Source organism: Hemitrygon akajei, chromosome 3 (assembly GCF_048418815.1).
Source record: "Hemitrygon akajei chromosome 3, sHemAka1.3, whole genome shotgun sequence".
NCBI classification, from domain to species: domain Eukaryota; kingdom Metazoa; phylum Chordata; class Chondrichthyes; order Myliobatiformes; family Dasyatidae; genus Hemitrygon; species Hemitrygon akajei.
The window spans coordinates 90,719,643-90,736,622 of NC_133126.1; the positions used below are offsets into that span (position 1 = coordinate 90,719,643).

At 45.2% G+C, this 16,980-nt stretch overlaps 1 protein-coding gene across 2 annotated transcripts in view; it reads right to left on the reverse strand.

The window, feature by feature from the left end:
- Positions 1-16,980, reverse strand: part of plekhh1 (pleckstrin homology domain containing, family H (with MyTH4 domain) member 1) — a 255,781-nt gene that overhangs the window by 187,353 nt on the left and 51,448 nt on the right. For both annotated transcript variants that reach the window (XM_073040330.1, XM_073040329.1), the window contains 2 exons: positions 10,404-10,553; positions 9,294-9,377 (listed from right to left, as the gene is read on the reverse strand). In XM_073040330.1, coding sequence (XP_072896431.1) covers positions 9,294-9,377; positions 10,404-10,553 — 234 coding nt within the window. The remainder of the gene's footprint in view (positions 1-9,293; positions 9,378-10,403; positions 10,554-16,980) is intronic.

The window sequence follows — 16,980 nt, forward strand, 5'->3', positions numbered from 1 at the left end:
CATTGATACAGCAATTTCAATTGCTCTTCTAAATGCAAGTTGCACTTCTGTTAGGAGACATTTTTGAATGCTTTTTTGTAAGATTCCACAAAGTAAGTGATCTTTCAGTGTATCATTGAGCCCATCACTGAACCGACAATGATCAAACAGTTCAGCCAAGTATGCTGAAATGGACTCCCCTTTCTTTTGATTCCGCTTGTGAAACCTAAAGTATTCTGCATTCAACAAGGATTTTGGTTCTAAATGTCCCTGCATTACTTTGACGCTATCAGCAAAACTAATTTCAGCTGGTTACCGAACCAGTCAAACTTCTAAGCCAACTGTATGCTTTTCCACCCAATGCACTCAGCAAAACCATTTTTCATTGGTTATTCCATTTGCTTTAAAAAAATGCTCAATTAGCTCAGTATACATGAGCCAGTTATCTCTGTGCAATAGAACGTGTCTATCCTTCCGATGTAGCTAGTAATTTCAGTTTATTAAAATTTAGAATTATTACCCAATGCTCACTGTTTATGAACTCATGAACTCTTGCACGTTCTGCCTTTTTAAAAAAAACTCTATCATCTTTGGTGAAGAAAACAAGCTGCTCTGAATAAAAAAAGTACAGCGCTTTTTTTTCAACTGACCATTTCTTGCTGCTCTCTTTTTAACTCGAGTATCTCACTGTGCTTCAGTAGGTAGGTACTCGTCTTGGGTTCATTTTAAAAATCACTATGTTGTGTAAACTCCAAAACATTAAACTAATTAAAAGAAAGACACAGGACTGGGAATGCAAAACTTAGTTCATTTTTTTTTACTTTAAGCAAGCCGCACGCTAATCACGTGGTAACATCATAACGTGTGCAATTCAGGTATTTTTACATATCCCATAATGCATTATTTAAATGAACAAGTATGCTTCAAACAATATATTTACAATATTACTGAAATATTAAATACACAGTTATGTTGATACATCATTATGTAACGTCATTCACATATCACAAATGGCTCCAACCAATCCTAGACCATTCTGTATAATTCTATATTTCCTTATGATGTAGGAGGCCATTCATCCCTTAAGCCAATGCTGGCTCTCACAGCAATGCCATCAGTCCTATTCCTCACTTATTTCCCTGTAACCAAGTTTCTCTGACATTTTCACCAGTTCCTTCTGCTGCTTCATGGTCTCACTTGGGCTACGCTGCAGTGACTAATTAACCCACTAGCCAGCAAGAGGGTGGAAACTGAGGCACCCAGAGGACAATCATGTGGTCACAAGGAGAACGTGCAATCTCCACAGAAACTTCACTGACAGCGCCAGGGTCAAGATCACTGTATTGTTGACCAAGTGCTAACTTGTTCAGAGTGCTGTCTGCAGAAAGATCATTCCTTGCAACCACCACTCTGTCATACTTTGTCCCATTCTAATATTTTACGCTTGTCACTGTATTTATCAGCACACTTAATTTTACTTTTTGTACTGTTTATTCTGGGAATACCAGGCAAACATCATCCTGGTGTTTATGACATTAAGTTAACCTGAATCTAGACTCTAGCACTTTCATACTACTCTTGTTGGGCTAACTCCTCTGTGTTTCCCCTTTTACATACCTTCCTTTAAAAAAAAGTTCCCGTCACCCCTATGAAAATCATTCCACAATCTACAGCTAATTAGAAGATGGCAACCAGTGCATCCACCATTTCCATGGCAACCTCTGAGAACTCTGGGATGCAGGTCATCAGGCTCTCAGTCCCATTAATTCCTCCGGCACTTTTCTATTGATGAAGACTAATTTCCTTTAACACAGGACACCTGAGCCACTCCACAGGACAATGTGGTTGAGATTAACTCACTCTCTCATAGTTCTGAGTGGAATAAATGAGAGGCCTCCACTCCCCACTGTCCCAGAGCCACCGCTGCCATCTGGGGTCTGGATCAGAACCACCTTTATTATTAATGAAATATGCTGTGGAATTTGGTTTAGCAGCTGAGTGTAACCAAGTTACAGTAATATATATAAAAAAAATCAAAAAGAAAGCAAAAAAGTGAGGAACGTTTGTGGGTTTAGAAATGATGGCAAAGGGGAAGAAGCTGTACCTAAAACAGCGAGTATGCATTGTCAGGCTCGTGTACCTCCTCCCCGATGGTAGTAAAGAGGGCAGCTTACCCTGGATGGCGAAGGTCTGTAATGATGGATGCTGCCTTCATAAGGCATCACCTTTTGAAGATGAGAAAATGATTGAGCTGGCCAAGCCTGCAACCCATGTAGCTTTCTGTTGATCCTGTTTACGGGAGTCGCTATACCAGATGGTGATACAGCAGTGAGAGTGCTCTCCACGAAACATCGGTAGAGATTTACTAGTCTTTGGTGACAGACAAAATCTTCCCAAGCTCCTAATGAAGTATAGCCACTGGTGTGCCTTTGTGATTGCATCAGTGTGGTGGGTCCAGGAAAGATCGCTGAGATGGCGACACCCTAGAACTTGAAACTGCTCACCCTTATCACTGCTGATCCCTTAATGAGCATTGGTGTTTGTTCTCCCCGCTTCCCTTCCGGAAGCCCACAATCAAATCCTTGATCTTACTGCTGGGTATAACATTGTTGTGATGCCACTCAACCAGCTGATCTATCTCACACCTGTACACTTCCTTGTCACGATCTACCAACAACAGCGGTGTTATTGGCAAATCAACAGATGGTGTTTGAATTGTCACGGTGTAAAGAGAGTAGAGCAGTGGGCTAAGGACACATACTTGATGTGTGCCTGGTTTGATTGTCAGCACTGACTGTGGTTTTCCCCAAAAAGGATGCCCAGTTGCAGACAAAAGGTACAGAGGTCCAGGTTTTGGAGTTTGTTGATTAGTACGGAGGGGATGATGTACCAGTCCTCTGGAGTTGAAATGTAGCCAATAAACAGCAGTAAGTATTGCTGTTGTCTAAGGCAGAGTGGACAGCCAGTGCAATTGCATCCTCTATGGACCTATTGTCACAGTGTGCAAACTGCACCAGGTCCAGGTCCTTGCCTGGGGAGGAGTTGATGAGCTGAGGGAAGGAGCAGGACCATGTGGCTGTGGAAGAGAAAAGTAAAGCTGGGAAGGAATCGGGCTGCTCACCAGCTTCCAGTGCCTGTGGGAGGTCCGGCTAGTAGTAAAGCTCCATTGACATGGGTTCGATCCCAACTTCCGGCACTGTGTGGAATGTTCATGCTCCCTCTGTTGGGCTTTTCTCCAGATTTCCTGCCTCGTCCCAAAAGTCATTATCTTAAGAATGTAAATTACCCCTAGTGTGGGTACGTAGCAGGGGATTAGGAATGAGAGACAGAACAGGTAGTGGGGGGAGAGGGGTGGAATTCAGACTGATGGTAATGCTGGCATAGACTTGATGGGCCAAATGGCTTCCTTGACAAATACATACGTTACACTGACTGGGCTTGTGTTAGCTTTATCGAACACTGAACAATATAACACACTTTTAACAACTTAACCACACCATTTCGTCTTCAAGAGCAGGCAAATCTAAAGGCTGACTAGAGTTTACAGGTAAACACAAAGAAAGTCTTTACTCTGATGTCAGTGTCCTGAACAAAGGAACAGAGGAGGGGTGTGGAGTGGATGGGTTGGAACTTGCAGTGCTGATCTCTCCCTCGGAGAGGGGTAAGTGGGAATGTGGGACACCCCCCTCCCCACCTCGAATGAACTGCAAGGCACAGTAGAGTTGATAGCTACATCCCTTAACCTACACCTTATGTTCTTTCAGTGCTGGAAACAGCAAGGAGAATGCATACAGGAATTAGTATACGACAGTGGCAAACTAAACCCTATTAAACACGTGTGCATTGGCTTGTGTCTTCAATCTGATGAATTATTATTGGTTGCAGTGGTGGGTTGGGAAATGCACAGCCCCACGTGGTGACACAAAAGCTCAGCTTGGATGCTGTCAGTGGTTGGCCAGCACACTGATTATTAACTCCTCAGGCTCCCACGTGACAGTTGTGAGCCCGGGTAGCTGCATAGCAGGCAGCCACGATGGAGAGGCAACAGGAAGGCAAGAAATACACAGCGAGCAGGGTCTCCACCCCAAAGGTTAACAGCCTGCCTGCCTAATAATATTCTGACATCCCAGGAATGCAAGTTACTCATCCCATGATAACAGAGGGCCAGAGGTCAAGGAATATGCTGAGATGCCACAGTGATTATGTAGTGCACAGACCGTGCCCCTGGTTTTCTGGCAGCAAGGGCCCGGTTAGGACTCTGCTCCATGTCGAATTGACCTAAAGAATCTGGGAAGAGGAGAGGGGAAGATGGGGAGAATGTGGCTGGGCCCATTACTGTCCAAAGACTTCTCTGGTGGAAGATGTGTGTGTGAAGAACATGAAAGGATCGCTGTAATGAGGGAAAGTTGTCCGGTGGTGAGCTGGAGAGGAAGCCGCCCTCTCCTTCGCATGCTGAATGACATCCACTCTGTCCCCCTGATCTTCCTCACTGGTTGTGCCAATCAGTCCTCCGTGAGAAGAGACTGCAGCTTCTGTACAGGGGCAGGGGGAGTCCCTGAAAATAATCCAGGAGCAAAGGACTTCTGCCCCAGTCTTCATTTCACTGAAATGTCAATTAGGGAGCATGGGTCTTGGTGGCATTGCAAGTCTTCGAGTCAAACAACATGGAAACTGGCCTTGGGACCAACTGGTCCACACCAACTATGATTTTCATCTCATAGTCCCATTTGCCCATGTTTGGCCCATTTCCCTCCAAATCTTTCTTATCCATGTACCTGCCTTAGTGTCTTTTCAATGTTGTTGAGGCAGGTATCATAAAAATATACATAGAACATAGGAATTTACAGCACGTTACAAGCCCTTTGGCCCACAATGCTGTGCTGACCACATAACCTACTCTACAGACTGCCTAGAGTTTCCCTAGCGCATAGCCCTCTATTTTTCTAAGTTCCATGTACCTGTCTAAGAGTCTCTTAAAAGACCACTTCCACTTCCACCACCACAACTGGCAGTGCATTCCACACATTCACCACCCACTGTGTGAAAAACTTACCCCTGACATCCCCTCGGTACCTATTTCCAAGCTCCTTAAAACCATGCCCAGAGAATACTTGTGAAGAAAGCACAACAGCGCCTCTACTTCCTCAGGAGTCTGCGGAGATTCTGCATGTCACCAAAACCCTCGGCAAACTTCTACAGATGTGTGGTGGAAAGTGTGCTGACTGGCTGCGTTACGGCCTGGTATGGGAACACCAATGCCTTTGAGCGGAAAATCCTCCAAAGCTAGTGGACTCGGCCCAGTACATCATGGGTAAAGCCCTCCCAACTATCGAGCACATCCACATGAAATGTTGCCGTAGAAAAGCAGCACCCATCAAAGATCCTCACCACCCAGGCCATGCTCTTTTCTCGCTGCTGCCATCAGGCAGAAGGTACAGGAGCCTCAGGACTCACCCAACCATGTTCAAGAACAGTTACTACCCCTCAACCATCAGGCTCTTGAACAAAAGGGGATAACTACATTCATTTAAAGACATCTTATTATTTTATGCTCATTATTTATTGCTATTTATTTATATCTGCATTTGCACAGTTTGTTTACAGTTTACATATCCTGTTTACAGTTACTGTTCTATAGATTTGCTAAGTATGCCCACAGAAAACAAATCTCAGGGTTGTATGTGGTGACATGTATGTACTCTGATTAGACAGACAGACAGACTTTATTGATCCCGAGGGAAATTGGGTTTCGTTACAGCCGCACCAACCAAGAATAGTGTAGAAATATAGCAATATAAAACCATAAATAATTAAATAATAATAAGTAAATTATGCCAAGTGGAAATAAGTCCAGGACCAGCCTATTGGTTCAGGGTGTCTGACACTCCGAGGGAGGAGTTGTAAAGTTTGATGGCCACAGGCAGGAATGACTTCCTATGATGCTCAGTGTTACATCTCAGTGGAATGAGTCTCTGGCTGAATGTACTCCTGTGCCTAACCAGTACATTATGGAGTGGATGGGAGTCATTGTCCAAGATGGCATGCAATTTGGACAGCATCCTCTTTTCAGACACCACCGTCAGAGAGTCCAGTTCCACCCCTACAACATCACTGGCCTTACGAATGAGTAAGGCCATTCGAAATTTTACTTTGAACTTTGAGGTACATTAATCACTTCCCTGGCAGCTCATTCCATGTACTGACCATGCTCTTGGTGAAAAAGTTGCCTTTTTACCTCTAATGTTTTCACTTCTTGACCAGTTTAGCCAGATCTCTGGCTATAAACTCAACTTACATAAGAGTGAACTTTTCCCAATTAATAAAGAAGCACAAGAACTAATATTTCGTGATCTCCCTTTTAAAGTAGTCCATAATCAATTTACTTATCTTGGAATTACAGTCACAAGGAAGTTTAAAGATCTCTTTCGTGAAAACTTTGTCAATCTTTCATATGCTATAAAACAGAGTCTGGTATAATGGTCACCTCTATCTATGTCCTTGGTAGGTCGTATAAATGTTGTTAAAATGTATGTTCTCCCCAAATTTTTATACTTATTTCAATCTATCCCAATTTTTATTCCTAAATCTTTTTTTGATTCCTTAGACTCTATTATTTTGTCATATCTGTGGCAGAATAAGCGCTCTAGAATTAATAAAATCCACCTCCAAAAATCTAAAAAAGAGGGTGGCATGGCTTTACCTAACTTTCGCTTATATTACTGGGCAGCTAATATACGTTGTGCTGCCTTCTGGTCTTCCACGGCCAACCCGAGTGCCCTAACTGGGTGGCAATGGAGTTGAGCTCCACTAAAGAATTATCTATATCTGCACTTCTTGGCTCTGCACTCCCTAGCAGTCTGCCCAGATCAATAGCTAATCCTCTGGTTAGACACACTTTGCGTATATGGGCTCAGTTCAGGAAATGCTATGGTTTCCAGGGGTTTTCCATTTCTAGCCCTGTCGCACATAATCACCTTTTTTTACCTACCACGTTCGATTCAGCATTCCATGTTTGGTACAGGAAGGGCATTAGACATTTTGAAGATCTCTTCATTGATAACCGCTTCGCTTCTTTTCAACAGCTCTCCGTTAAGTTCAACCTGCCTAACGCTCACTTTTTCAGATATCTCCAAATCCGACACTTTACTGCTCCTTTAATTCCTAACTTTCCTGAAATGCCTGTGAAAAATGCTATGGACCTATTTCTTTCCATTAATCCACTAGGTAAAGGTTTAATTTCAATTATCCAAGATAAACTAGCAGCCTTACGACGGGCCCCTGTGGATAAAATTAAAATGGCCTGGAAGCAGGATTTAAATATCTCCTTATCCGAGGAGAGCTGGGACTCAGTTCTCAAATCGGTTAACTCAACCTCTCTTTGTGCTCGCCATTTGCCTTTTACAGTTTAAGATTGTTCATAGAGCCCATATGTCTAAATCTAAACTATCTCAATTCTACCCTGGCATTAGTCCGCTCTGTGATAAATGCAAGAGGGGCGTGGCCTCTCTCATCCATATGTACTGGTTCTGTCCTAGCTTGGAGAAATTCTGGAAAGATGTTTTCACTACATTATCGGGTATTCTGAATCAGCACCTAGAACCTAACCCCTTAATTGCTCTGTTCGGTTTTTGGGGCGAGACAGATTTATGTCTGGGTCCGACCAAATGCCGAATACTATCCTTTGCCTCTCTCCTGGCGAGACGCTTGATCCTCCTTAGATGGAGAGATGTTGCCCCGCCCACTCATGCGCAATGGCTTAACGACATTATGGCCTGCTTGGACCTCGAAAAAATTCATTATTCAATTTTTAATTCGGATCTAAAGTTCCATAAGGTCTGGGGACCTTTTATCGAGTACTTTCATAACCTTCCTCTTGACTAGGGTTTTTTTTTCTTCTTTTTTCTTCTTTTCGGTCCCTTGCTTTCAGCTCCCTTTTATTTTCTGGTAGTAGGCATTATTATCCTCTGTTGCTAAGTATATTCACAGTCTGGGAGTTTGACTGTCCGGACTTATACTCTCTATACTGTGTGGTGGTTGGTCTGGAGTTGTTGTTGTTTTTTCTTGTGTTGTGGGGTTTGGGGAGGACACTAAGCTTACTTGTCTTTAATTTAGGTGCTTTTTTGTTAAATTCTCTTCCTTTGTAGCATATTGTTATTATATGCTTAATCTTGCACTGTATTAATGCTCCTCATTGGGATTTGGGGTTTTTAATTTTGTAAAATGTTTTGAAAAACTAATAAAAAAAAATTTTTTTTAAAAGTTGCCTTTTGAATTCTAATTAAATCTCACCCCTCTCACCATAAACCAAAGCCTCTGGTTCTCAATTCCCCTACCCTGCGAAATAGAAACAGAGGGCGTGCATTCACCCTATCTATGTCCCTCAGAATTTTACACACCTCTACAAAATTACTCATATTCACTACACTCCAGTGAAAGTCGTCCCAACCTGCACAACCTCTCTCTCGAAGCCAGCCCCTCCAGTCCTGGCAACATCCTCCGAAACCTCTTCTTCAATCTTTCCAGCATAACGCCATTTTACTATAGCAGGAAGACCACAACTGAATACAATAAATGTGGAGACGCAAGTGAATGTCACATCACAAGGCTCCTCTCTTGATCTTCAAGGCAGACAGCCCAGTGGTGTAGTTAGAAGGAAGTCCAGCACAGATGGTCCAAGCCTGGCTGCAAAAGGACAGTTGGGCACTGGGCTAGCAACCCCATCCCATAAAACCTAGCAACCCCATCCCATAAAACCTAGTGCTATAGAAATGTCAACAGAAGCTCCAAAGACCTCACCCTGGGAGAGGAAGAAACTTCAAGGAGTTACACCTTGAAAGACTAAGAACATGCCCAGGATAGACTCCTCTGGCGTGCTGCCATTGGAGGCCCATGCCCCAGCAGTGATGGGCTTCAGTAGCGGTTAGAAGAGCCGGGCTTCTTGACTCCAGTGGACTGGGTTCAACCCTGGCCTCTGCTGCAGCCGGTGTCGATTGTCCCTGTAACTACATTCGTCTCTCTCAGGAGCTCTGGGTCCCCCAGCACCCCCCCCCCCCCCCCCCCCCCCCCCCCATATTCCAGAGAAGTGCAGGTTGGAAGGTTAATTGGCTGTTGTAAGTTGTGGTGGAATCTGGGGGAATTGATGGCAATGTGTTATTGTAGAGATTGGGATCAGCGTGAATGGTCAGTACAGAGTTGGTGGGCTGAAGGATCTGTTTCCCTGCTGTTTGACGCTGGTGGGTTCATTATATTTTGGGAGATTACTCTGTGTTTTTTAAGCATTGCAAAAATCACATTAAGGCTGCACCATGACTTACTTCTCTCAACTTAAGCGTCACCCACTCCTTGATTCTGGCTGCCTTCTCTTCAATTATTTTCGCCTCCTCGCCCCTCAGTTTGTTCTGGGGAGAAAGGGAAATTAAAATTCAGAAGGAATTTCTCTTACTGAGTTTGAATAACTTGTTGGAGCAGCAAACTGAGCTGTGAATAGATCAGATCACGAGCTGTTCAAACATTAAAATAACTAACAGCAGACACACCCAGATACTGCGAAAACATGCACTGATATTTGACAATCTCCGAACACTGGGCATCAAGCACCAGATACTTGGAAAGGGAGTAGGCAAATGGCACAGTGTGCTCAGAGTCACAGCTCCAGCAACAGTGACCTCCAGTACTATCTGTGTGGAGTTTGCATGTTCTCCCTGTAACTGTTCTGGTCTCCTCCCACATCACAAAGGCATGTGGGTTGGTAAGCCAACTGGCCACCCTGGTGCCTAGCTAGACTTTGGCATGGGGGAAGGGAGAGGAGATGAGGAGAATAAAATGGGATCTGTGTAAATAAATGCATGATGGGGGTCAGTGCAGATTTGATGGGCCAAAGGGCCTGATTTTGGAAGATTTTATTCTTGTCTTTGGCATGGAGTCAGACAGCACAAAGGAAAATAGTGTAATGTCACAGCTGGGGCAGGTTGCCCGAGCCTGACGCCGAAGAGGCAGATGGAGTGCTGCCTACAACAGGTGAGACACGAGTCACTGTGCACTTCTAATCCAAAAGAGAAGGTTGTAGAAATGAGCCCCACACCAGACGTTGGTGCAGAAGATTTATCTCTGCAGTTCCGAGGGAGTGCTTCAATAGCTCTGCGGTTCAAGAAAAAAAAAGATCCCTTAAGACCTTTCCAAGGATGGGGCAAAGTTTTCAGGTAACAAGCAAGAGAAGGAAATTGAAGGCCTTGATTGAGACACCCTCCCCTCAAAACATTACACATTAACATAGTTAGTAAACCAGTCCAACTTGGTAGAATTTTAAAAATAAACATTCTTTTCTTTAAAAAGATTGACAAGGTCTTCCCTTTTCTCCAAAATAAAACTGAAGGATTGATTACAATTTATGGAGCTTGTCTCTGAAAGAAAACTCGCTAAGACACCTGCTTGTCCAGCTGTTGTTCCAGCCTCTGAATCATGTCGTCCTTTTCCTGTAGCGTGTTGGTCACCTCCTGGTATCTCCTGAGTAAACCATTCTCTGATTCGCTGGTGTGGATATTGGCTGCCTTCAGCTTCTCCCTCAAAGCCTGTACCTGGTGAGGTTTAAAAGAAAAGCACATTTTAGTGGAAGAACTCTGGCTTGCAGGTGTCACAAGATACAACTTCATGTGAACGAAATGAGCATGTCAGGTGAAACTACGGAAAACAAGGAAGGACAAGACCCAAAGATAAATAGCTGGAGGGACTCAGTGATACAGGCAGCATCTGTAGAGGGAAATGGACCATTGATGCTTTGGCTTGAGATCCTTCATCTGAACCTAATTTTGGTTTAGACTCCTGGCTATTGAAACCTTACAATATAAAATTATTGAAAAGCGAAAGAATGTGAAGGGCTTGGAATTTTTTTCCTCTTTTTTTCCCCCAACCCAAAGAAGAATGTGGCAAACTGCTCACATTCACTATGATTAAGTATTTTGAGAGGTTGCTGATGAAACACATCAACTCCTGCCTGAGAAACATCTTGGATCCACTCCAATTTATTTACCGTCACAACAGATCCTCAGCAGGTACCATCTCATTGGCTCTTCACTCAACCCTGTAACATCTGGACAGCAAAGATGCATACATTAGGATGCTCTTTATCAACTACAGCTTGGCATTCAACATAATCATCCCCTTAAAACTGATCAACAAGTTCAAGACCTTGGCCTCAGTACCTCAGTTAGATACTTGATTTGCTCACTTGGTGATCCCAGTCAGTTTGGATTGGCAACAACACCTCCACAATCACCACCAGCACAGGTGCACCACAAGGCCGTGTGCTTAGCTCCCTGCTCTGCTCACTTTATACGTAGGACTGAGAGGCTAAGCACAGTTCCAACGGTGTATTTAAGTTTGCTGACAGCACTGTCATGCCGAATCAAAGGTGCTGTTGAATCAGCACGTAGGAGGGAGCTTGAAATCTGGCTGAGTGGTGTCACAACAACAACCTCTTACTCAACGTTGGCAAGACCAAGGAGCGGATTGTTGACATCATGAGGAAACCAAACGTCCAGGAGCCAGTCCTCATCGGGGAGTCAGAGGTAGAAATTCCTCGGTGTTATCATTTCAGAGGACCTGTCCTGGGCCCAGCACATAAGTGAAATTACAAAGAAAGCATGGCAACACCTCTACTTCCTTTCAAGCTTGCATAGATTCGGCATAACGTCTATAACTTTGTCAAACTTCTGTAGATGTGTGGTGGAGAGTATATTGACCTGTTGCATCACAGCCTGGTATGGAAACACCATTGCCCTTGAACGGAAAATCCTACAAAAAGTAGTGGATACGGCCCAGTCCACAATGGGTAAAGTCCTCCCCATCATTGAGCACATCTATATGAACTCATCAAAGATCCCCACTACCCAGGACATGCTCTCTTCTCACTGCTGCCGTCAGGAAGGTACAGGAACCTCAGGACCCACTCCACCGGGTTCAGAAACAATGAACCCTTTAGCCCTCAAGCTCTTGGACCAGAGGGGATAACTTCACTCATCTCATCACCCCTCTCTATCGGGCAACAAAGACTCCATTTCACCATGTCACAAAAGGATTTTGCTATAGTATCCAACCCCCAACACCCTGAGAGCAGGTTATTTTATCAGTTTTGCTTTGTCATTCATGGGATGTTTTTGCACCTCTCATTACACACTGGCTCAATGACCCAGACTGCTCCACTGTCAATAAAGGATTTTTTTTTAAAAAGGGCAGCATAAGTTGATACACGCACAGCAAGATCGCCAGCGAGAGCGAGCACATTGTGTCCAAGTGCGGTACCTTGATCTGTGCAGCAACTCCCTAAACCCCACAGCTTCAACTGGAGAACAGCCCGGCTTCTCTCCCAGTGATTCATCTCCGTGTCCCCTGGTGGTTCAGGCATCAGGTGACCATGAGGGCCCACAAGATGTTGCGACGCTAGACTCCCAAAGGCTCCACTGGGTGCAGTCTCCGTGGTATAACCAGAGGCCTGGTGCACCATTCTATCCACAACACAGAAATTAGATATTGTAGCCCAGAGTCCACCTCATTGTTTAAGCTTCACTGCCTCTCAACCCAGTTAGTAAACCTTTTTCCTCTACCTTCTCTTTCCACAGCTGTCCCTCTTCATGTAGAGGGACCAGTGATAATTTGTCAGATCCATCCTCTGTGGGAACGGATTTCCTAATATTCCCAAACAGATTCAGCAAGGACCATCATATACTGATTCCCCTTTTGTTTTGGGTGAACCAATCAGCAACAACACATTCCCCACCTTTACCCAATCACAACCCTTTGTCAAGTTAGCATTCTTATCCACACCTGCCAACTCTTCTTGTCAGTCCTTGGCCCAGGGAAGGGGAACTACAAGTTAGAAGGCAAGGGGGAAAGATTTAAAAGGGACCTGAGAGGAAATTAAAAAAAGGGGAAAGAATTAAGATGATGAGGCAGGTACAATCACCACATTAACTACATTTGGATGCATGAATAGGAGCCAGGCTCAGACAAATGGGCCTGACTTGATGGACACCGTGGTCAGCATGGACTAGATAGGCTGAAGGGCCAGTTGCCATGCAGTATTAATCTATGGCATTCCCTTCAAGGAGGGAGCTCCAGCCTGCTTTTCTTTCCCTGATGTTTATAAGGGTAAATCATCAGACCAAAGGCATAAATGACCACCCAAGTTTGTTTAAAGTCTGCCATTAACATCGGTTAAACAAAGCTCACACTGGCAGGTAACCTGCAGCCATCTATTCTCCCAAGGTCACAGTCCGAAATACCCCGAAAACTCCCACACACAAAGAAAACAGACGATGGTAAATCTGTTTTGCAGACAATAATAGATCAAGGTAGGGGGGCCTCCCTGGTGTTGACACAACACCGCCCTGTGGGGGCCGACTGCCAAAGACAGGTATTGACACTTAGTTACACGAGTGTGGGAAAGCCACCTCCTTTACCATCCCCCGCCCTCACTTCGGCCTCCACACACACACACAGCCTCAATAATGGGCCAAGTTTCCCCTCTGACAACCCCAGAGCGCAAATCCTCACAGTTCTTTCTGTCATCCGTCCAGATGGATGATGAGGGGGTCACAAAGCTTTGAAGTTTCACTGGATGTCTTGGGGCCTGGGGTACTGCTTTAAGTTCCGACTCTTGTTCCAGGAGGTATCCGACAAATAACTGGCTGGGTGGGGTGGTGGGAGGGGGAAATGGGGATATATAGTGTGGGAATGCAAGGAAGTAAACTGGATCGGAAGTATCGTCTTGCCTGCATTGAGGGTTTTGACAGTGACAACACGAGGCCTCTGTGGATTCTCACTCATTCCAGTGCCATCAGAATCCCAAATTCCGATCAGATTTCCTCAAGAAGGATTTGAATGAGGGACACCCGCACTGCTCGGAAGGTTTCAGCCAGCGGGTGGCCTGAAAACAGAACAAGCTGCCAGAGGATGTGGCTGGTACACTGACAACAGTTCAAAATTCAAATCTGTTATATACCATATACACACTTGAGATTAATCTTCTTGCAGGCACCCACAAAAAAAGACTAACAAACATCCACTGTGCAAAAGAGGAGAAATCATACAAATAGTTAAGAAGTGAACAAGTAATTACGCAGAAGGTGAGATGCAGATTCCCTGAAAGTGAGCCCACAGGCCGTGGAGTCAGCCCAGCAGTGAGGTGACTGAAGTTGGTCCAAAATCCCAGTGGCTGCAAAGGCAACAACTCCTGCACCTCCGGCCCGAAGGTACAGAGAGAAAAGTCACTGAAAACTAGATCATTTCCCACTCTCGGGACCTCAGCGTCTTAATCTGGCTCATCACTGTAATCGGCACAGAGCAAAAAGCCAAGCACCAGTTCATTTCCTGTCCTCGGGCCTTGCTGCCGCACCCTCCCCCAACAATGGCTGTATCTGCATTCTCGAGAGCCAACTTCACCGGATTCTTCAGGAGAAAGTAAATTTCAGACTGCAGATGCCGTGACCGTAGTTCACCAGTATACCTGGCTTCACCTATCATCTTCCAGCTACCCTCATTCCCCTCCCGTCCCACCTTTTCATTCAGGCATCTTCCCCTCCCTTTTCAGTCCTGAAGAAGGGTCTCAGCCTGAATCATTGACTAAACTAGTTTCCACAGATGCTGCCTGACCTACCGAGTTCCTCCAGCATATCTAGGAGCTTTGTGAGGTCCATCCAGGAGCTTTGTCAGCCACTCACAAGACATTGCCATGTGACCAGCGCCATTTTGGACACCTGAGAGTTCAGTGATGCTTGGACAGGTACTTAGATGGGAAGGGTTTGGAGGGATAGGGGCCAAACTTGGGCAAATGTGACAAACTTAGATGGGCATCTTGGTCATCATGGACAAGATGGGCCAAAGGGCCTTCTTCCATGCTGCATGACTCTAATTGCAGGGCCGAGGAGGAGAATAGCCAATCAGCACTCTTTCAGGGCTAGCACTGCTCCATTTGGACCAATGGCCTCCTTCCATCCCTTCCAAGCAAACCGCCTCGAAATAAAGCATCCAAAACAAGGGGGGGGGAAGAATTCCTTTAGAAATGTTTTACCTCATTCACTTGTGTTGTTGTTAACCCCACTCCTGGATTCTCAGGGTTCCCGACCTGGGGCCCATGGATGCTCGGTTAATGGTACCTGTCCATTAGAGCTGGGAAGCCCTGCTCAGGGTAACTCGGGACGGTAGAGATCACAAAGGGAACATGAGCCTCCATTTGGGTAGCTAAACCTCTGGCTGTGATCCGGAGTCTCTGATAGTTGAAAGTAAATCTCCAGGACACTACAAGCAAACTATAAAAGAAGGAACACTACCAGAAGTTTAAAAAAAACCTGAGTATTTATTGGCTAGGAAATGAGAGGCACGAGGCCGTTTGTTCGACAGCGAAGAACCGTTTAATTGGGAGCAGAAATGCTCGGTAAGTCAGGCAGCAGCTGTGGAAAGGGAATCAGAGTTAATGCTTCAGGACTGGATCCATCGGAACTGGGTGAGAAAGAAACACAAATTAGTTTTCAGTAGCCAAAGGTGGTGGTGGGGGGGGGAAGGTGTGGACATTAATTAATTCTCTTTCCACAAATGCTGCCTAACCTGCTGAATAATCCCAACATTTCCCACTTCTATTCCAGAGTTCTAGCATCATTTGATTTTTATTTAATTGGGGAATGCTCCCAATTCACCTGGGAAGAGGAGGAACACCAGGAGAATGTGGAGGTTGACTGAGATAACAGCGGGAGAGTGAAGGCAGGTCATGTAAAGAAACCAGTGACATATACAATCATAGGGGGCATTCCTAGCTGGTGGTCCAAGGACTCCTGAAGGTGGCAGTGCCTGTGGATAGGAAGAAGACATATGACATGCCTGCTTTCATTAGCTGGGGCATAAAATACAATTGCAGGGAGGACTTGGTTCCACTTTACAAAACATTGGTTAGGTGACCACTGGAATATCATACGCCACATTGTAGGAACAAGGCTGCACTGGAGAGGTTGCAGAGGAGATTCACCGGGACGCTGCCAGCAATGGTTTCGGTTATGAGAGACTGGATCATCTGTGTTTGTTTTCTTTGGAGTAAGGAGGCTGAGGGGGCCTGAGAGACATCCAATACCAGGAGAGGCATTGATAGAACAGACATTAAGAAAGTGTTGCCCATAGCAGGTGTCAAAAAAAAGACAAAGGTTTAAGATAAGGAACAAGAGATTTAGAGGTAAACCTGGTGAGGGTCTTCCCTCCACCCCCACCCCACCCAAAGTGAGGTTACAATCTAGAATGCACTGCCTGAGGAAAGAACTCTCAAAATATTTCATTAAGCACAAATTCAAGCACTCGGTCCGTTGTCAACCAAGCCTTGGCGATTCAAGTGCTGGTATAAGATAGTCACAGGGACTTGGAGAGGTGAAGGGCCCGTTTAAGTGTAGAGTTCACCAGTAGACTTGGCCAAGACAGCTGGCCAGATTCTCCCACGAGGGACCATCTACAAACAACCTACCGAATGCAAGTAGGGTGTGGGAGGTAACAAGAGTATCCAGGGAAAAGCCACGTGGTCAGAGCAAGAGCTTGCAGGCTCCACAAAAGCAGCATCAGAGACCATGCCTAAACCGGGGTCACTGTGCTGATGTGGAGTTTAGTGCGATGAGAGGTGACTTTCATCAGCAGATCAGAGAGGAGATGCTGTCCTGGACAGACAGTTTATGATGTGGGGGGGAAACAGCTCACTCACAATTGAGTTGAGCAGCAATTTCTTTACACCAGGAGGTCCAAATTGTCCCAGTGCTCCATTCATTAATCACATTGAAAAATGAGACAGATCTTAGGCTCGAGAGAAGTCACAGGATATGGGCCAGAGGTGGAGGTGTTCCAATACATTCTTTCAGGATGGTCTGAAGGGCCCCGAAGTTTAATTTTCTTTTCTAAGTCAGGGATTTCCAACCTTTTTTTAAAATGGCATGGACCAACTCCGTTAGGCAAGGGGTCCATGGACTCCAGCTTGGGAAC